The 22,343-nt window shown below is 41.1% G+C and overlaps 1 protein-coding gene across 3 annotated transcripts in view; it reads left to right on the top strand.

The window, feature by feature from the left end:
• Window positions 1-22,343, top strand: part of ZNF711 (zinc finger protein 711) — a 40,425-nt gene that overhangs the window by 8,070 nt on the left and 10,012 nt on the right. For all 3 annotated transcript variants that reach the window (XM_084638745.1, XM_084638743.1, XM_084638744.1), the window contains exons 2-3: window positions 14,296-14,400; window positions 16,324-16,854. In XM_084638745.1, the coding sequence (XP_084494871.1) occupies window positions 14,322-14,400; window positions 16,324-16,854 (610 nt within the window). In that variant the 5' untranslated portion in view covers window positions 14,296-14,321. The remainder of the gene's footprint in view (window positions 1-14,295; window positions 14,401-16,323; window positions 16,855-22,343) is intronic.

Genomic DNA, 22,343 nt, shown 5'->3' with positions numbered 1-22,343 from the left:
CCGAAAGATGCGTGCGTTATGTACCTTTCCGGGCCAGTCTGTGTTAATGTCAGTGGAACGCCCATGGTGATCCACAAGCGCCTGGAGAACCATCAAGAAATACCCCTTCTGATTAACGTACTCGGAGACTAAGTGGGCTGGTGCCAGAATTGGAATATGCAAGCTATCTATCCCCCCTCCACAGTTAGGGAAACCCATTTGTGCAAAGCCTGCCACAATGTCATGCACGTTACCCAGAGTCACGGTTCTTCTGAGCAGGATGCGATTAATAGCCTTGCAAAGTTGCATCAACACGATTCCAACAGTTGACTTCCTCATGCCAAACTGGTTAGCGACCGATCGGTAGCTGTCTGGAGTTGCCAGCTTCCAAATTGCAATAGCCACCCGCTTTTCCACCATCAGGGCAGCTCTCAATCTCGTGTCCTTGCGCCGCAGGGTAGGGGTGAGCTCCTCACACAGTCCCATGAAAGTAGCTTTTCTCATCCGAAAGTTCTGCAGCCACTGCTCGTCATCCCAGACTTGCATGATTGTGTGATCCCACCACTCAGTGCTTGTTTCCAGAGCCTAAAAGTGGTGTTCCACGGTGGTGAGCATGTCCGTGAAAGCCGCAAGCAAGCGTCATATGCGTTACTCTAGTTGATATTATCATCGGAGCTCTCCCTGTCACTTTGGATCATAAGGAATAACTTGACTGCCAATAGTGACTTGCTGGCGAGACTAGTCAGCATACTCCTCAGCAGGCCAGGCTCCATTCCTGCGGACCAAAAGGGAAGACAGAGCGCACAGTACAAAAAATGTTGAAAGATGGCACCAAATGTGGATGGAACCAAAGGGAATGCTGGGATGCGAACCGATGCATCACGGGGCGTTGGGAAAGGACTCAGAATGCCCCGCACTCCCCACCCCCTTCCCACAAGCCACAGCACCAGAATAGGCGGAGGTGTTTTGTGGGATGGATGCCCATAATGCACTGCTCCCAATGCCCTTGCAAGTGCCGCAAATGTGGCCACGCCAGTGCGCTTGCAGCTGTTAGTGTGGACAGACTACAGCACTTTCCGTACTGTTCTCTACGAAGGCGGGTTTAACTCACAGCGCTCTACATCTGCAAGTGTAGCCATGCCCTCAGTTCCTTCTTAACCACTGAAAGTGCAGTAAACTCGGATTGCATGTGGTGTTCTCAAGACTTTTTGACATTCTTTTTCTTCGGCCCTTTCATACTATTTTTGGTTTGGTTAGTTTGCCAGTTAGTTCAGATTTCTGTATTTAAAAGAACAGAAAATACATGTTACCATCTGGGTATAAGTATCTGGACCTGCTTTGAGCAGCAGAGCTGTGTTACCCAGCTGAAGGGGAGTCTCCTCACATCTGGTCAAATAAGTCTGGCAAATGTAAGTCCAGATTTGATTTTGGAGGTCTGCTAGCCTACGTGGCTCAGTGCCCAGCTTGGGCTATATGCAGTTCCCCAGTTTTAATTGGCTTATAGAGCTTAGTGCCAACGGTCTACCACAGTAGACACAGCACTGCTGCCCATGGATCTTTCTGGGTTTACTTAATCTGACACCAAGGTCTCTGGATTTTCCATGTTAACCCAATTTAGTGCTGAGGTCCTGGCATTTTTGACATAGGACTGAGTCCCTGGATCCCTCCAAGTCAACCTAATCTGGTGCCACGGTTCCATCACAGTCAGCTCTAGTGAACCAGAAGTGGCTTAATGCCCACTCTAAATTGCATTAAGGTCCCCTGATCTATCCAGGTTGACTGAGTCCATTTTCTTTGATCTGGTAATGTGGTCTCTAGTGAACCACTTGATGAAGAGGTTCAGTGCCCATTGTACCATTAGTGTTTCCACAATAGTCTGAGTCATTTGAGGGCTTGGCTACACTTGCGAGTTAGAGTGCATTAAACCAGCCCCGGGAGCCCTAGCTCACTCCCTGTCCACACTGGCAGGGCACGTAGAGCGCTCTGACTCCACGGCTAGAGCGCTCCTGGTACTCCACGTCGTCGAGTAGATTAACACTTGTTGCGCCTTGGCTAAAATGCCCGGGCATCAGTGTGAACAAGGTGTTGCATTACTGCACTCTGATCAGCCTCCGGAAGCGTCCCATAATCCCCTTAAGTCAAGTGGCCACTCTTCTCATTGTTTTGGAATCGCCGCAGGAATGCGGATATGCCTTTGAAAGCTCCATTTCTGACAGCCGGCATGCTTATCTGCCCCAAGACAAAGCAACCATTACTGTGGAATGCTGTACGTGAGAGAGAGAGAGAAGGGGGGAGGGGTCCGGCGGCTGTCTGAACTTACAAAACAGCATGCTGACATGTTCTCAGCCCCCCCAACCCACTCTCTTCCCCCCCCCGCCATATACACACAACACACTCCCTGTCACACTCCACCCACCCACCCACCCACCCATTTGAAAAGCATGTTGAAGCCACTTGCATGCTGGGATAGCTACCACAATGCACTGCTCTCTGTGGCCACACCAGTGCGCTTGTAGCTGTCAGTGTGGACAGATTGCAGCGCTTTCCCTACTGCTGGTTTAACTCAAAGCGCTCTACATCTCCAAGTGTAGCCGTGCCCTGAGTCCAATACCCAGTTGTCTACACCATTGACTAGTGAACCACTTGCTTGAAGTAGTCCAGTACCAATGTAAGTGATGTTAAGTTCCTGGTTTAATCTGTGTCAACAAAGTCTGGTGCTGAGCATCCAGCACAATTAACTCTGATGAGCCACTTGCTTGAAATGGTTCAGTGCAAAGAATAAGCAGGACAATGGTCCAATCTCCTTGATGAACCATCAATTTAAGTGGTTCTGTACTTAACCCAAGTGGCAATAAGATGCTTAGATCAGTATAAGTCAACATAGGGTGTGATGAAATACATCCTAGAATACTTAAGGAACTGGCTGAAGAGATCTCTGAGCCATTAGCGATTATGTTTGAGAACTCATGGAGGATAAAGGAGATCCTAGAGGACTGCAAAAGGGCAAATATAGTACCTGCCTGTAAAAAGAGGAAGAAGGACAACCCAGGGAATTATAGACCTGTCAGCTTAACTTTGGTACCTGAAGAGATAATGGAGCAAGTAATCCATCAATTTGTAAGCACATAGAAGATAATAAGGTGATAAGTGTCAGTCAACATGGGTTTATCAAGAACAAATTATGTCAAACCGACCTAATATCCTTCTTTGGCAGGGTAACAAGCCTTGTGGATGGGGGGAAGCTGTAGATGTAACGTAACTCAAATGTAGGGTATGTCTACACTTACATTTTATAGCGCTCTAACTTGCTGGCTCAGGGGTGTGAAAAATCACCCCCCTGAGCACAGCAAGTCCAAGTGCTTTAAAGCGCTAGTGTAGACAGGCTCTAAACACTGGGAGCCAATCCTCTTGTAGAGGTGGATTACCAGGAGCGCTGGAAGACCTCTCTCACACTTCAAAGTGCTGCTGTGGGAGCGTTCCCGCAGCAGCGCTTTGAAGTTTCCAGTGTAGACATACCCATAGTATCAAAAGCGTTACCATCTCACATTACCTTCTCATAAACAAACTAGAGAAAAATTGTCTAAATGAATCTACTGTGAAGTGGGTGCAAAACTGGTTGGAAAAGGTGCTCTGGAAAACTCAGATAGTAGTTATTAATTGTTCACAATCAAACTGGAAGGGCATATCAAGTGTCCTGCAGAGATATGTTCTGGATCCAATTCTGTTCAGTGTCTTCATAAATAACTTGGATAATGCCATAGGGAGTATGCTTATAAAGTTTGCAGATGACACTAAGCTGGGAGAGGGTTGCGTTTTGGAGGAGAGGATTAGAATTCAAAATGGTCTTGACAAACTGGATAAATGGTCTGAAATGAATATGAAATTCAATAAGGACAGAGGCAAAGTACTACACTTAGGAAGGAAGAATCAGTTGCACAAATAAAAATGGGAAATAACTGCCTGGAAACAGAGGTGGTGCTAACCCATTGGGTGTCCTAAACAGGAATACTCCCCCAAAAAACATAATAAAAAGTGAATAGGGGACCCCCTTGAGCTGCTTAGGGCCCTAAGCAATTGCTTAGTCTGCTTATGCCTAGCACTGGTTCTGCCTGGGAAGGAATACTGCAGAAAAGGATCTGGGGTTTATAGTGGATCACAAACCTAAATATGGGTCAACAAAGTAATACTGTCGCAAAAAAAGCAAATCTCATTCTGTATTGGCGGGAGTGTTGTAAATAAGACACAAGAAATAATTCTTCCTTGCTACTTAGCACTGATAAGGCCTCAACTGGAGTCCTGTGTCCAGTTCTGGCCACCACACTTTGGGAAAGGTATGGACAAATTGGAGAAAGTCCAGAGAAGAGCAACAAAAATGATTAAAGGTCTAGAAAACATGATATATGAGAAAAGATTGGGAAAAGTGGGTTTGTTTAGTCTGGAGCAGATAAGACTGAAGGGGGACGTGATGATGTCCTGCATATTCAAATATGTAAAAGGTTGTTATAAAGAGGAAGATGATAAATCGTTCTCCTTAAACTGAAGACAGGACAAGAAGTAACAGGCTTAAATTTCAGCAAGGGTGATTTAGGTTGGACCTTAGGAAGAACTTCCTAACTGTAATGGTAGTTGAGCACTGGGACAGATTACCTCGGGGAGGTTGTGAAATCTCCGTTATAGGAGGTTTTTAAGAACAGATTAGACAAACAGCAGTCAGGAATGGTCTAGATAATACTTAGTCCTGCTTCAGTGCAGGGGACTGGACTAGCCGACTTGTCGAGGCCCTTTCCAGTCCTACATTTCTGTTATAGTTTGATGCCAAAGATCCAGCGCTGTTTATTTGAATAAACCACTTGGTTTTTATATTGCCTCTTTTTACAGGGCAAACTCTAGACGTGTTACATACATTTTAAAGTAAAAAAAATAATAGAACCCTGTACAACAAGTTCCTTAAAAGCGTAACTGGATGATAACTATCCACACTGTTTGTGGCCTCCATAAGACTAATTACAGATACTACTCTTTCTTGACAGTTCTTACACCTCAGTCACTTATGTCTCCGTTCATACAAGATGCAGAATGGCAAAGTAACAACATGCCCATCAGAGAATTCCCACCTCACTTTTCTTACTATCTACGGTAATATTTCAAAATGTGGATTCTAATGTTCACCTTATTTTCCAGACTTTCCAAGGTTTGTGGATTCTGTGAGAAATGAAATCTCCCCATCAGGGCTCTAGGGGTGAGAGCCATTTGTGTAGCCTGAAAAACTTTAATCAAGGCCAAAGACTTATCTGCCAGAGAAAGTGTCCAAGCAGGTTCATGGAAAAGAGGTTTTGTATAACAGTACAAATGTCTTTCTTAGGTCTTAGTCTGGCCTTACGTGTTAAGCAAGGGAAGAAAGTTCCAACTAGGACTGTTTATTAGGGAATGCTCCTTATGTCCAGTGTTGATCCTGAATCAAAACAGGACCCAGTGTCATTGGCAGACTGCCCTATCTTGAACTGGAATGGGGAATTCCTACGTGTTCCCTTATTTTGTTGGCGTGAGATATCTCTCTCTGCAGGGCAGTCGGGATGGAGCCAAGATGTTGACAGTAGTTGTAACCAGGTCTTTGCAGTTTTATCTTCAAACTACTTAGGTCTCATGCTAGCATCACTTTCCAGTTTACTGGGTCTTGTGTGTTCAGGTTAGAGTAAGAATGTCCCTCTGAGCCTGAATCTTCTCACTTTGACAGCCCGACTTCTAGATTGCTGAGATGCTTGATAAGAGTGTTCTTTAGAAGTCTAATGGATCTTAATGAAAAGTAGAAGCTTTTTTTAACCAAACAAACTTTTCTTTAATGTTGCTCTGTGTTACAACTTGAACATTAAAAACTGCATTTTGAATTTCACCAGGCTGCATGGGTTTTGATTTCAGCTTCTACCCTCACAAGCTCTGGCAGCAGTCTTCATTTGCCTTAAGATAACCTAGTTTATGGATGGGTTGTTCCACATACTGATAGCTTGATGGCTGCACTGAGGGGTTTTCCTCAGGTGCATGCATCTCTTTTCTTTTGGGGTCAAGTCTTGTATCACAAAACTCTTGGGACCTCTCATCTGCTATTTGCAGAGTATCATCTGTGAATAGGGCATTCATCTTAGCCATAGATATCTTAGTGAGATACAGGCCAAATAACTAATTCTCTATATAAACGGTAGCCCATATAGGAAATGTGATTTGGTCAGTGTCATACTCCCCACTTTCAATCTCAGGTCATCTCTGTTTCGATTTTATCAGGCCTCTATTATGCTTGTGTTTCCACAAGTCTTTCCTACATCCTTGTTATGACTCATCTGGTCTTCAGTCATTTGGAACTATCAAAAGGTATTCAGCTAATCCAGAGGTAGCATCCCTGTCTCTTTCATGGAATTTGTAAAGCTGTTGCTTGAACGAAAAAATTGTCCTTGGGGGAGTGAAATTGCACTTGCTTCTAGGTCTCTCTTAACTTTCCATCTAGAACTCATGCTTGCTTTTGTAGTTTTTGCAGTCCTTGTTCATCTAGAACTCCTCCACCAACCTTCCTAGCAGTTGTACTGCTCTAGTCTCTAACAGGTAGTACTGTACTTGGGGCCACTAGAAGAAAAAAAAGAAAAGTTACTTACTAGTAGCTGTTCTTCAAGTGTGTTGCTGCTACATATTCACACTCCTCACCCATCTTCTGAACCTCTTTGGAGTCTCTGGTCAAGAATTCTGAAATTAGGGAAAAACTGATGGGCAGTTCGAGCCACTGACCCCTTCTATATTATTAAAACTTAAGGAAGGGGAGAAGGAGGGCTAAGTGATTTCAACAGGCACTGTTCTCTAGAAGATTTAGCAGCTCAACACCAGAAGGGGCCAGCCTCATATCTGGGAATATGCAGGGCAACACTCACGAAGAACAAGGCTGTGTCTACACTGCCACTTTCAGCGCTAAAACTTTAGTCATTCAGGAGTGTGAAAAAACACCCCCCTGAGCGACAAAAGTTTTAGCGCAGAAAACTGCCAGTATTGACAGCACTTTATCATAAAAGCTACCACCCCGAATGAGGGATGTTTATTTTTTATTGCCGGGAGAGCTCTCCCCGGTGATAAAGCATGACTACACTGCCCACGTCACAGTGCTGCCACGGCCACGCTGTAATGTGGGCAGTGTAGACATACCCCAAGTTACTGGTAAGTAACCCCTCTTTAGTACTGCACAACTTGATAGCTTCTGATTATAGTTGTTTTTAAGACTTTTGCCTGTGATTATTTGTATATTTATAACTCAGCTGTTACTGAACTTTGTAATTAGGAGATAACTCCTGATCCTTGAGAAGGGGTTACCACCTATCCTCGAGTTAGATGATTACTTTTAAAACAAACACCTATAATGGACAGTAGTGAAGTCACTGAGCTTCTGAAGCCTCCTGCTCTCCAACAAAGTCCCTTACAGCCAAATGCTTCCATCAGCAAAAGTTCAGAAAGGGTGGAGTATATGGGCAACACAGGGTTGTGAAGGTAGTTTCTGTGTCTAGAGAGGTAGTATTGGGGCCCCTCACTACGACAGTTGTCCTGCCCATGGTACTGCAGTTCTGGAGGAAGTTGTTCAGTATGGCACTAGAGGAGTATGCTAGAAGTCTACTGCCCCATTGCATTTCCCCTTAGTATCTGGATCCAGGAGGTCTTGGCTGGGGAGCTCCTTTTCCCTTAGGTGCAGCTGTCTGACTCTAGCTGCCTATTAAAAGGTATAATTAATGGCATTGTGGGCAAAAAAGTACCTAGTCTAATACTGAAGTTGTGGTGCACACAAAATGCTGTGGAATCAGATTGCTAAGCAGGATCAGTATTGTCATTGGCCCAAGTACAAATTTCAGGAATGACAGCGTAGCACTTCTGATTTTTGCAAAGCTTCAAATGAGATCCTCAAAAAGTAAGAGAAACTTTAGTCATAAGATTTCAGCTATCCATGCCCACAGATTAGCCTGTCTTGATATCCTTAAAATGTTCCTAACTTGGACTACATCTGCTCAGTTTCTGTAATATGTTCCAAATGGGTGCTAGCCAAATTATTTATTATTTGTATTACTATAGTATCTAGGAGCCCTAGTCATAGATCAGGACCCTGTTGTGCTAGGTGCTGTACAGACCGAACAAAAAGACTATCCCCACCCCAAGGAGTTTACAGTCTAAATATAAGACAAATCGACAGACAGAGTAGAAGGAGTCAGCACTGATAGGTTTTAGTCTCAACACACTAAAACAATTCTCAAGTTTTTTGTAGACTTTATAGCAAAGGAGATTTGAGAAGGGACTTGAAGGTGAATAATGAGGTAGCTTTGTGGATGTTAATGGTGAACATCTCTCATGTATATGGCAGCAACAGAGAAAGCACAGGGAGGTTGTTTGAAAATGTAATAAGGGGCAGTGGAGGCTGGCATCATGGGTAGATTAGAAGTGAGCGTTGATAGTGAATGAGAGAGAGGACGTGGGGATTGGAAATGAATATAGGCAGCTTATGATTATTGCTTTGTGCCCTGACCTGTCTAAAAATCCACTGTACATGGTGGATGGCTGAAATATCTCAGAGTTGAATCAATTGCATCAGCAGGGGATTGTAGTTGCCATCATCTTTTTGAACTTAAACAATTAAATTTAAAAATGTTTTCCAAATAAAGTCCAAATTTAAGATTGGGTAATATTTTTTTGAGATCCAGAAGTCCCAAACCCCGGCAGGTGCCTCCCATGAGGCTGAAGCCCCAAGTCCCAGCAGGCGCCTCCCACAAGGCTGCAGGTACGACCTGGCTCTCAAACTTCTGAAGATTGTTGTAGCAGCTCGGAGAGTCAGTAAGTTTGGCCACCCCTGCAATATAGCTACATGAAACAATTTGAGAGTCTATTTGAACCAAACACAATCCTTCAAAATTTGGAAATCTGACCCTAGCGAATATAGGAATAACCAATAGAAAGGACACAAATTACAGCAGGCAATAAATGGGAAAATGGAAGGGCTGAAATGGATTTCTAAGAACAGACAAAGAGATTCTTAAAGTACATTGGAGGCAAAGCCTGCAAAAAAATTGATGGGTCTGCTGGATCACCAGGAGCTAAAAGAAGCAATTAAAGAAGATGAAGACTTCGCTGAGAAGCTAAATTATTTCTTTCAGAGTAACAGCCGTGTTAGTCTGTATTCGCAAAAAGAAGTACTCCCTTTTCTTTTTGTAAATTATTTCTCTGCATCTGTCTTCAGTACCAGGAATGTTGGGAAGATACCTACCCCAGACTTGTTCTTTGCTGAGAATAAAGGTGAGGTGCTATTGGAGATTGAGATGTTGGGAGAAGGAGATGTCTGGAGGAAATTGATAATTTAAAAAGCAGCAAATCACCATACCCAAATGATCGGCAGAATTTTAAGCATTAAGTAGCTGAGCCACTAACAAAAATATGAATTCTCTCATTAAAAACAGCATTGTTTCAGAGGATTGGAGGCTATCAAATAAAGCTATACATTTAAAAGTGTGTAGTGTTGAGCAGTGAGACAGAAAATTTGTAGACAACACCAACTTATTTAGGTTAATCAGAGAAGATGGTGAGGAATTTCAGAGACCTAAAACAAGCTAGGTAAATGTGCAAATTTAAACTACTTGTTCAGCGTACAGGATTCTAAATTAACTGAATCAGCTCAAAAGAGGAATCTGGGTGTCGTTATAGACAGTTCAATGACGAGTTCCTCAATGTGCAGTGGTGGTCAATAAAGCAACAAAGATGCCTTAGGAATGGGATAGGGAATAATACAGAAAATATAACGCCTTTTCTATAAATCAGTGGTGCAATCTCGTCTGGAATACTTTGCAGTACTGGTCATCCCAGCTCAAAAAGATACTGTAGAACTGAGGGGGGTCAGAGACAGGCAAGAAAAATGATCAAGGGCATGAAAAAATTACAAATAGAGATTGAAGAGGTTGGGATTATTTACTTAGAAAGGAGGAAGATTGAGAGAGGACATGATAAAAGTATATAAAATAAAGAATGTAGATCAAGAATGTTTTTCTCCCTGTGTCATAACACAAGAACAAGGGGACATTCAATTAAAAGGTGGCAAATTCAAAACCAGTGCTTCTTTCTTTACACAACATATAGTTAGACTGTGGAACAAATTGTCATAGGAAATCATTGAGGCTAGGAATTTAGCAATATTCAAAAGGGATTGGACATTTGTATAGATCATATCCAGAGTTGTTACAATTAATTATAATTTTGGAAGAGATATTAAAGATTATGCATTAGTGCCTAAACCAGTCTCTCATTATTGGAAACCTAATGTGGGAGGCAGATTCTCTGATCTGGCCACAGAAGGGTTCTTACACTTTCCTCTGAAGCATCTGAAGTGGACATTGTCAGAGAAGATGTCTGTTATTTAGATATATTATTGTAGCACCTAGGAGCTGTAGTCATGCATCAGAATCCCATTGTAGTAGGTGATGCATAAATATGGGCCTTTCCCCCAATAGTTTAACAGACAGGAAAGTACAAGAAAATAATGAGACAGAATTGGTCGTCATGATAGGTAGTGGTATTAGCACACTAGTGACCTAACAATTGTCAAATTTTTAGTATGCATCTAGTTGTCATCTCAAACTCTAATCGGCTAAAACAGCTCTTAATCCTCCCTTCCATCACCACCATTCAACCCCTAGGTTATGGACAAGAGTATCTTCAACTAGGACCTCTCTAGGTACTCACCTCCAGGCTATGTCTAAGTTTTGCATATTCTTTCTGCGTACCTTCTCTAAGATACAGCCTTTCCTGTTTATCTACAGAGCTAAAACTCTTGTCCAAATTCTCATAGTCTCTTCTCTCAATTATTGTAACATCTTTTTCTCTGATCTTGGCAAATGCAATCTTGCCCCGCTGATATCTGTTCAGAATGCTGCTTCAAAGATCATTTTTCTTGCCTGTCACTTCAACCATGTCACCCCTCTCTTTGCATCACTTTACTTGTTCCCTCTTTATTATATCAAACTTGTCTTCGTTTTCATGGTCTTTTGTGACCTATCCTCACCCTACTTACCTTTCATTTAGTATCAAAATACTGACTCCCACCTCTGACGAGCCCATGATGTCAGCTTCCATAGCTCACTTTTTAAATTTTCAGACACCTTTGTGCTTTCCCATGCTGCTGCCCATGCTTGGGAGAAGCACTGTATAAACATCTGCAAAACTAACTCATTATTCTCCTTTATAATTCTTCTTAAAACTCCTTTTGACATGAGGCCTACAGAAAACTTAATGGGTTGTCTGTTGGTGCGCTCAGACCATTGCCTGTCATGCCAACTATGAAGGGGCACACCCACACACTGACAGAGAGGGGACTAAGGAGTTCCTCTGAGCCTGTTCAATGCCAGCAAAGCAAACCTGCAAAGCTTGTTCTGTCTGGGGGTGGGAGCTTAAAAGGGAAAACCTTCCACAGGAAGCCACCCTTCCCTTCCAAACAGGCCCAGTGAGGAGACAGCAACAAGGCTCACTGCTCCCAAAGCTGCATGAACCAGCCTCCAAGCAGCACGCCCTAGAGCAGGGGCGGGTAAACTTTTTGGCCTGAGGGCCACATCGGGTTTCCAAAACTGTATGGAGGGCTGGTTAGGGGAGGCTGTCTCTCCCCAAACAGCCAGGCGTGGCCCGGCCCCCACCCCCTATCCGACCCCCCCCTCCACCTCTTGCCCCCAACGGCTCCCCCAGGACTCCTGCCTCATCCAACCCCCCTGTCCCCTGACGGCCCCCATGGGACTCCTGCCCCATCCACCACCCCCTGCTCTGTGACCACACCCGGACCCCCCATCCCTGATCCCCCCTGCCCCATCCAACCCCCCTGTTCCCTGCCCTCTGACCACCCTGACCCTTGACCACACCCCCGAACTCACCTGCCCTCTATCCAAGCCCCCCGACCCCTTACCGCACTGCCTGGAGCACCAGTGGCTGGCGGTGCTACAGCCGTGCCGCCCAGAGCACCGGGTCAGGCCGCAACTCTGCAACTGTGCTGCCCAGCCACCCAGAGCGTTGTGCCAGCGGCACGGTGCGCTGAGGCTGCGGGGGAGGGGCAAGCGTCCCAGGAGCTCAGGGGCCAGGAAGGAGGGTCCCGCTAGCTGGATGTGGCCTGCGGGCCATAGTTTGCCCACCTCTGCCCTAGAGTAAGGGCTGGAGGTGGACCCTGTGTAAACTAAGCCAAAAGGGCTGACCCAGGAAGACTGCCTGAGTTCCAGGTCCCCCTTGCTTTTTTTAAATTTCCCACAGGTTCCCTTCCCCCATAAGGGAGGAAAGAAGGGAGAGTACTTTTCTTGTTTGTTTGTTTGCTCCAAGTCTCCCCTGGGTGTCTGCCGGTGTGGGGGGAGGGCAGGGCAGGAGAAAAGACAGTACAAGGGCCTGAAGCAGGGATCTGGGGGGACCCTGACCTATACTGTGTTATTGTTGTCTTGTGCTCCCCCATCTGCTTGTATCCATCTTGTGTCCCTTGTCATATACTTAGTCCCTGTCCCTATGAACTTTCAGTCTGTCTTTTTGTTCTGTTTGTGTGGCGCCTGGCACAATGGGATCCGGTCTGCAACTGGGGCTAGACGCTGTTGCAATTCAAATAAAAATAATAATGCCTTGTTCAGCTGCTATTCATGGTATAACTTGTTGTCTTCCCTGCAACAGCTAAATAGTTAACTCCAGTTGGTACACTAGAGTTACTCCACTGGAGCTAGCAAGCTGGAGTGAGAGTGACCACACTGCAAAACAACACACTGCAGAGTGATTTGATTAGCAGCACAGAATGATTGAATTAGCAGGGTAGTTGGATTAGCCATTGAGCTGTTATAACTTCATCCCCACAGCATTACTAGCTCCAGCTTCATCACCATTTGAACTTCAGCCCCTCATCCGACCCCTCTCCAGCCCCCTCCCCCATCTCTGATGGATGAGCTAGCTTGCATCTTAAAGCACCACTTAACTCCACCTAGAGATTTTCTTTGTGGACAGAAGTTGGGTTGGGGCAAAACTTGAGTTATACCTCCAGCTAACAAAGCAATGAAAACAAACCCATAGGAGCTACAATTTGTCAGATTTTATCCTCCAACAGAAGGGTTAGTGTGCAGCTACTGACAGATTTTTATTTTAAAAAATCCCTAAGAAAGTTATATATAAACATTTTTGGAAAGCACACACAACCTACCTGGAAAACTCTCAAAAGCAAAGACATAAAAAGTCTTCTACACTACAGCTCTCTGCTCCACCTTACTAATTTTATTTGAGATAATGTTGAAACTACAATATGCCACAGACCATGCCTTGATAACTTAAACCAGGTATCCACCTGGGATGTTAGCTTCCATCATCCCCTTTAACTGCCTTTACAGCCACAACCCTTTCCCAGACTACCCTCTCTCATCACAGCCTTCTGCTACACCAGATGTCTACATGGTTAGTGTTGGGGAAGGGAGGAAATAATCGGGTAAAAAGTATGTACAGAAGGATGAAAATGGGACAGAGTTAGGGTTTTGGTGCATGATCCGTAGCGTATTGTAGTTGTAACGTTAAAGTGTATGCTTGTGGGTTGAATGTGTGTGCTTGTTAGGTGGCTTACCTTTGATTTCCTTATTTTTGTGGGTAGGTAAGTTGTATGTGTAGCAACTCAAACTGCTTCATAACAGCTTTTTGTGTGTCTAATAAGACGTAGGTAACTGTCTTCTGTTGCTAACTAATACTTGACACATAATTTGTTGCTATTGTCAGTAGTGCTTTAGACATTTTAATGATCTGTCATTAGTCATGTTGTGGGGAGAATTTCAGAGCATATTTTTATATTCTACTCCCAAAATAGATACAAAAGGTTTGGGCTCAGTTAGTACCCCTTGAGGTAAAGCTCTGTGTCTGTCTGGAGTTCTGAGTGTTAAGGATGTTCCAGTAGCACATTCTAGGTAAATTTTTACAAGTTGTAACATAAACAGTGCATCACAAAGTTTTTACTTGTTTGCTTTTGTAACTAAGCCCAGTCCAGCAAATACTTGCAGTTGCTTAATTTTGCACACTTCAGTGCTTTTTGACTTTATCAGGCTACTCATGGATGTGTGTGCAGGATTGAGATCTAATACAGGATCATAAAATAATATGACAAAGTGAATTGTGTAAGGTAGCATCTATTTTTTTTCCTTCCGTTTTTCAGGGACACATTTCCATGTCTGCACGCATGGACTTATACGGAGTGAATCAGACTTTAGTCCAGTAGAGCTAAACAAACATTAATATGATATGCATTTAATATAAATTACAATTTTGTTTTTACAGCTATTTGTGAAAGAGCTTAGCTGACTATGGATCCAGGTGGTGGAAGTCTTGGATTGCAGACACAAGAGTCCAAAATGCCTCACACTATGATTATGCAAGATTTTGGTAAAACATTTTATTTTTAAACACTAATGCACAAAATGGGAGAGATCTTTTTAAATAAAACATATTTTCTACATCATTGAATGTAGCTCAAATGTAAGGTTAACTAACGGTTTATAATAATATTTAGTATGTATTTAATTTTGTCTTCACAATGCCATACAGAGGCAGTCCTTCAGGAAACAAGCTATACGTATCTGAATTCCCACTTTTATCATGTGGAAAAAGTCTGCTTTAAAAATTGCAGCATTAATTCTGGATGAAGTAGAACTTCAGTAAGTTGACTAAGGGGCAGTTTGTAAAAAGTGCTGAACGCCTCCTCTGTAGTGCTGAGTACCCTCAATCCTCATTGATTAAATGGGAATAGAGGCTTTCAATAGCTTACAGTCTGAGATCCTTAAACAGAGAAGGTGGTTCAACAAGATCTTTATCTTAAAAGGCAATGTGACGATTTTTTTTTAATTGCTGTTTCCTTTTGATATGTTAGGATGGTAAAAGGACAGGATTTAGCCTGGATTTAGCCTTTCTCCTCCTTTTGGAACAGACAGGGCCTCTGGGCTCCATGAATGGCCAGCAATCTGAGAGATTTTCTGACAGATCTTGGGCTTCCGCATTAAATCTTAGGCTCTCCTGGAGCATAATGGCTTGAGTCCCTTTAGATCCATGTTCTTATGATCTTCCCACTAGCTGCTGTCTGAATTCCCTCTGCATGCATGCCTGTGTATAGAGAGGAAATCAAAGGCCTTGTGTATGCAAGAAAATTGTATCTATTTAGCTAATTATGTTTAGAAGCTCCTAAATTGAGATGAATGTCCAGCCAAGATGTTGCATTGATTTAACTAAAGCAGTTTCTAAACTAATTTAGTTAATTTGCTACTGTTTTCTCATGTAGACAGGGCAAAAGTAAGATAATAGTGACTGTACCAGCCTCCAGTATTTGGGAGGAATGGTACAGTGGGCAAACATGACTATCTCCTGGACCTGCAGGTCCCTAACTCTGCCATCTATCAATAGAGAGGTTTTTTTTATTATTATTATTTTATTTATTTGTATGGGGACAACCATTCTGCAGAGCTAGTATTAATGGCATAAGTCCTTGGAATGTACCAAATTAATTACAATTACAATAAAAATGGAAAATATTATTTACCACCTTCATTTTAAAAGGGCATATGTTCTTGAATCTTTTATTCATAACGATTAAAATTATTGTTTTTATTTAGGCTTTAAAATAATTGGATATTTCTAACGTGGCTTCTCTTGTAGCCCAGATCCCTGTTGGCTATGTTTCCTAGAAAGGAAAATTGTTAATATTTACTAGAGTGACTAATTGAAACCTCTGCCATAATTTGATAAGCAAGTAAAACAAGTGATATTTTTGACAGTTTGAACTCTCCAGTTTTTGATGTTTAAAGTGTTAAGGATGTTCCAGTAGCACATTTTGATGTTTAAGGAAACTGTTATCTTGTGTGTCAGCAAAGCCAGCCAGCTTCATGCTGTTTAGTCAGATTTGCTGTTGGGCTCTGTTGCACTAACAAAATAATGCAGCATTCAAGTTGCTAGCATAATAGAAAAATGTTTTAGCTTTTTTGGAATACATATAATAGAATCCGCTACTGATCTTTTGTCTTTTAAATCTCAGTTTTATTAAACCTAAATTGGGGGGCAGATTTGACCTAATGTTCCTTTTAAAGAAAGATTTGGGGGATTTTGTGCTTTTGTTTTGTTTAATTTTAAAATCATAGACTTTTACAAGATTGTGTTCATTCTTATCTGGAGGTATGTAAAATGTAATGAAATTTGTTAGAAGGCAAGGGAGCCCTCTTCTATGCATAGTCTTTACCTTAGTTATATTCCTTACATACAGTCCATGTGATACCGTAGTGTGAATGTTAACATTTTTTCTCATTCACAATTGTTTCACAGTGGCTGGAATGGCTGGCACTGCTCATATAGATGGTGACCATATTGTTGTATCAGTTCCTGAAGCTGTACTAGTTTCTGATGTTGTCACGGATGATGGGATAACTCTTGATCATGGCTTAGCTGCTGAAGTTGTCCAAGGACCAGATATCATCACTGAAACTGATGTTGTAACAGAAGGTGTAATTGTTCCTGAATCTGTGTTGGAAGCTGATGTTGCTATTGAAGAAGCTTTAGATACCAGTGATCATGTTTTGACTTCTGATCTAATAACAGAAACTGTTAGAGTTCCTGATCAGGTTTTTGTGGCTGACCTTGTTACGGGTCCTGATGGACATTTGGAACATGTGGTGCAAGACTCTGTGTCAGGAGCTGACTCACCCACAATGGTTTCAGAAGAAGTTCTTGTAACTAATTCAGATACAGAAACTGTGATTCAAGCAGCCAGTACTGTTCCTGGTTCTACGGTTACAATAAAAACTGAAGATGATGATGATGGCAAGAGCACATCTGAAGACTACTTAATGATATCTTGTAAGTGAAATAAAGGTAGATATGAATAGGAGATTATTTCAACTAGAAGTGGTCCAGTAGGGAGAAGTTATTAACACTGAAATCTTGCTATCCTGTGCACCTGAACTCTCTGAAAAAACAGTCTCTTGCCAAATTAATGACTTGGTGCCAAGAGTTAGATTTTTCATGTGAGTGTGTAATTTCTGAACAATGGGTGTTTTTTTTAAAAAAAAAATCTTTTTAATATACTGTAATTTAACCTTGCAGTGATACAGTAAATTAAAAAAAACATAATTATCAAATTATGGAAATATGTGCAGAAAATAGCATTTTTCAAGTTTCATCAATAGCATCAAGCTAGAAAAAAGACATAATATAAGAATGGCCATACTGGATCAGACCAATGGTCCATCTAGACCAGTATCCTGTCTTCTGATAGTGTCAGAGGAATGAACAGAGTTGGGTAATTCCCCTGTCATCCAGTCCCATCTTCTGGTAGTCAGCGGTTTGGGGACACCCAGAGTATGGAGTTGTGTCCCTGACCATATTGGTTAACATAAAAACGTTAAAGGCTATACATTTGTCTGACAATAGGTTTGTTTGTAAAGCAAAAACATAGTAGCCAGCTTTATGTTCCACTGCCTGATCTGAACTAAACTTAAAAAATATGCGCATTTATTGACTGACACCTCTGATCTGAGACGGAAAATGTAAACTGGCTTCTTGCCCTATATTGCACTGTGGGGAGTGCACATAAATTATTAGCTACCTGCAATTAGGGTACAGCTGGCTGAGTGAGAACAACTGTGGGAAAACTGCAAAGTAGGCAAATAATCCTTTTTTTCTACAATTAAATGATATTGACAATTAGATGTCTGGTACCAGTTTTCACTCTCACCCACAGGACTTCCATGTAGGTTAGTTAGTATACACAATATTTGTCAGTGCAAACTTGCAGCTTTTCTGAATTACAGCTAGTGAAATTTGACTAGGCCAGAATAGGTTTTGATTGTCCAATAACCATTTTATATAGCTGGTAGCAACCCATCTCAATAAATGATGAGAATGCCAAGTGTGTAAAAACTTCAGAGATCTACTTTCAATAAACGGCTTTTATTAAAATTTTCAGGATAAATACAAATCACTGTATTCAAATATATCTTATACATTCTACATTTTGAAACATGTCTGTGATGCTGTTTTCCAAAACATTTTTAGGAGTATAACATGTTTAGATTTTTTTCCAAAATTGTGGGAGAGACAGAGCTATAGTTTTCATCAGTCTGTCCTTAATGTAATGTCATGTGCTGCATGCAAGGGCACTTTAAATATGTCACTTAAACTAGTGAGGGTTTTTGAACAAGAACACAAAGAAACCATTATGAAAGCAAATCAGACTTTCTACAGCAGTGGTATTCCTGTGTATGTTTTGTGAGAAAAGGAACACCATTATAATGCTCAGTTGTTTTCACTGAAAGAATTCCTCCTTTCTAACAGAGTACTTATGATGAGTTGTGTTCTGTAACTGCGATATTTCCAACTGCATCCTTGTAATTGTAAGTAAAGTCATCTTTGGAATTCCTTCTAAGGTAGATAACTTTAACTTGATGGTAGTTGTTGTGACTGTGTTTTAGGCACATCATGGTCTGAGTAAACGCAATTGCAACCTGAGTTATAAGAAAATCTGGTTTTTGAAGTGTCATTATTAGGCTTTAAAGTCATCGTCTCATTTAGACCACTAGGACAGTTCTCACCTTTCATGGGGCTTGATCCTGTAATGTGCTGAGCACTCCGGTCCTGGTGCAACAAAGTATATGCTAACTTTAAAATTAACCGTAAAGTTAAGCATATACTTAAATGTTTTGGTTGATTGGGACCAGAGTTCTCATCACCTTGCAGAATCAGTCCTATGGAGCTGTTTTTTCAGATTTTATAAGATTGCGCTGAATTGGTTATGCTTCTGAAGATAATATGTACATTTTTACAGCTAGATAGTGGTTCTTTTTGTTTCCTTAAAGAAAATGAGAACTTGTTTTCCACAGAATCTGAATCTGTCATGCTGGGACAGATAAATATGTCTAGCGAGCCAAGAATTTGAAACCTCGGATTAGTATAGATGTTTTACTGTATAGTCAAATATGCAACATATATTAAAGGAGTATAATTGTATGCTATGATTCCCCATGATATATTACCAGGGTTGTCAAACTTTTTTGTAGTGTGGACCACTTCTGAACAGAGAGATTATCGCATGGACATTTTTCTGATTCATGAACACATAACATCCTTTGTCAACAACAGCAATTGTTTATATGGAACCATAATCTTAGAAAAGTATTTATATTATTTTTAGCTGTCTTTTAATGAAGTGTAACATCTTGAAACAAAGATCTTACTTCATATGACCTGCTAGCTCTTCATGGATCACCGCCAAGTGCTCTGTGGAACACAGTTTGGGAACCCCCTACAGTATACAATGTTCTGGGACAAAAAGCTGGATTAAAGCTTGGAGCTTTAGTTCAAAATTACCTTATCTTGCTGCTTTGTGTTACAGTGTTAATACTGCTTAAATGTAGTTTTCACCATTTTAAGTTTGTATCTCCTCTGGCTATCCTATAAATTTATAAGGAAAAATCTTTATTTTAGTGGTAAATGTTACCTGGAAACTAATAAGTATAGTCTGATCTTTTTGCTCAGAAGTTTATATGCACAGAAAACTTTGTAATAGTCAAAGTTTTCACTAGAAGTTTGTCACCATTGATCTGTTTTGTTTTGTGCAGATGAATTTAACTTCTTACATTAATGGAAGCATTATGAGCATATCAGGTAAAAATCATAAGGTTGAAAACTCAATTCTTAATATACTTACAAATCAAGCGATGGCATATTGGATATGTCAAATCACAGTTTCTGGAGACTTAAAATGACCCAATGGGATACGTTAACGCAGGGTTCGGCAACCTTTGGCCCGCAGCCGACCAGGGTAAGCCCCCTGGCAGGCCGGGCCCGTTTGTTTACTTGCTGCGCCCGCAGGTTCGGCCATCGCAGCTCCCACTTGCCGCAGTTCGCCGTCCTGGCCAATGGGGGCTGTGGGAAGTAGCGGCCAGCACATCGCTCGGTCTGCGCCGCTTTCCACAGCCCCATTGGCCTGGAGTGGCGAACTGCAGCCTATGGGAGCTGCGATCGGCCGAACCTGCGGACACGGCAGATAAACAAACTGGCCTGGCCCCGCCAGGGGGCTTACCCTGGCAGGCCACAGGCCATAGGTTGCCGATCCCTGCATTAGCGTCACCACCAAAAAAAAAAAAAAAGGGAAATTTAGAAGTTAAGATAGAAAGTTTGTTTTAAATATAACTACCTTTTAGATTATTTAAAACAAACAAAATGAGATTTTAATCTGTATACTGTACACACCAGATAACCAGGGTAAATGGGACAATTGTCACACTTGTAACTTAAAACATACTTTTTGTTTTTTGTTTTTCAGGTTTGCGATATTCAGACCCACAGGGGATTGCCAGCTTCTGGTCTATGTGTTGGCCCTGTAAGCACTATGCGGGGGACCTCATACCCACCAAAGAACAACACTGGAGCTGGCCTTTAGGGGTAAGGTAATGTTCCACCACCACCTCCTTTTTAGTATATTACAATACAGTGTTGCATAGTTTGCTAAAATATTTTAATATATATTTCCTATATTGTACCATATGGTATATAAAATAAACATATTAAACTTTAGAAAACTTTGCAAAATTGTAAAATCATGGGACTTCTTTGGTGGGTGTGATATCACCAGCATAGTGCATGTTGAGATATCACATGAATTGGGAGCTGGCAATCCACAGTGAATCTGGACATCACACACCTGAAAACAACTAAAAAAGGTAAGATTTAAGTTATAAGTGTGCTGAATGCTCCTCTTCTTGTGCTTATTTGGGAGGATACAGCATATATTTCTAAAGCAATCTGGTTGTTGTTTTTTATAAATGAGGAAACAGCATTATCTTATGTTTATAGTGGAGAACTCAGAGCCAGGAGACTGGTGTTCTGTTCACCATTATTTTACTGACTTACTGTGTGATGTAGAAACTTTTATTCCTGTTTTAAAACAAATACTTTACAAAAATGTGAATTTAGTATTCCTAAAGGCACTAGATTAACAGCCTGTGTAACTGGAGTCCTCTTAAGAAGTCCATACAGTATGTATTGTGTATGGGTGGTGTTCAAGCAAGCATCTGGACACTGCCTATCGTCAAAGAGGAAATCTCTGGGAATTAGAAATTACTTCAGTTCTCAGTCTCTCTGCTAACACTGTGGACAAAAACTAATTAGTGCTAACTATGATGATTTTATTTCTAATACGACTGTCTCTGAAAAGTGGACTGAGATCACCAAACTTATTTCATATAGACTAGCAAAGTAAGTGGTAGAACTTATAGTTTACTTTTTAATTGCTACTGAGGGTGAACTAGATATGTTTCATCATTCTAGAAGTGAAAACAACTATATTCCATTACCATTCCCTCAAACCATCCAGATTTCCTAAATATATCTATTACGTTGCAGATTTATTTCAGGAGTTGACTCCAAATTTTGTTATATTCAGTTTAAACATTTTGAGTATATTTCAGCTCCACTTATTAAAAGAGGAGCAGCTTAATTTTCAGAGAGTCTAGGTATATATAGTTTAGGACAAACTTGTTGATTTCGGTTTCAGTTGTATGTGCTTAGCCTCTCTCAGAATCAGGCTGAGGATGTTTGTTGGTTTAGAAATACTTCTAATATTTTAGTTATTGCAATAATGTTGCCTGCCAGAGCAGGGATTTAGAATTTTTAACAGATGTGGTTAAAAGTAAGTTGTATATTAAGCAATAAGATACAATATACATCAATATACACTATATGAAGAAAAGTAATGTAATTGATTATTCCACTGTTCCTGATAGGAGAAGGCTTCCACTTTTGAACAATCTTTAAAGTATTAACATGTTTATTTGTTGTATTTAAATTGATTGTGTGTAAAATCTGTAAATTAAAAAACAGAAAAGTGGATGATGATTAAAGTCATCATCTTAAAATCACTTTACCTCAGTTTTATACCTATTATAGTTACAAGTAACCCATTAAATTAGTGTAAATTTTTTATACTTTTTATTTTGTACATTTAACAGCACTTTGTGTAGTCAGTTTCATTCTTCTCCTGTATAGTCAGTTTCCAATACCGCAAAGATTTAGGAATGGAACTACTCACTTTGGTAGAACAAAGCATGTGTATAAATCTTTGCAAGATTGAGGACTTAATTGGAAAGACATCAAAAATGGAACAGAAAATCCTGTAACTTTTAAAGGATTTTTTAAATAAAAAGGATCAGGTCATTAAAGATGCTTTAGCAGAACATTAGTCCGTTCCAAGATATTAGAAAATAGTCAGATTCAAAATATTTAAGTTGATAGCACCCTTTAATAGACAAAACCTTGGTTGTCTTAGCTCTCCCTTCCTTTCCTTTAAA

The sequence above is a fragment of the Lepidochelys olivacea genome (assembly GCF_965140295.1).
Source record: "Lepidochelys olivacea isolate rLepOli2 genome assembly, chromosome: 9".
NCBI lineage: Eukaryota > Metazoa > Chordata > Testudines > Cheloniidae > Lepidochelys > Lepidochelys olivacea.
This window is presented reverse-complemented; position numbering and strand designations above follow the sequence as displayed.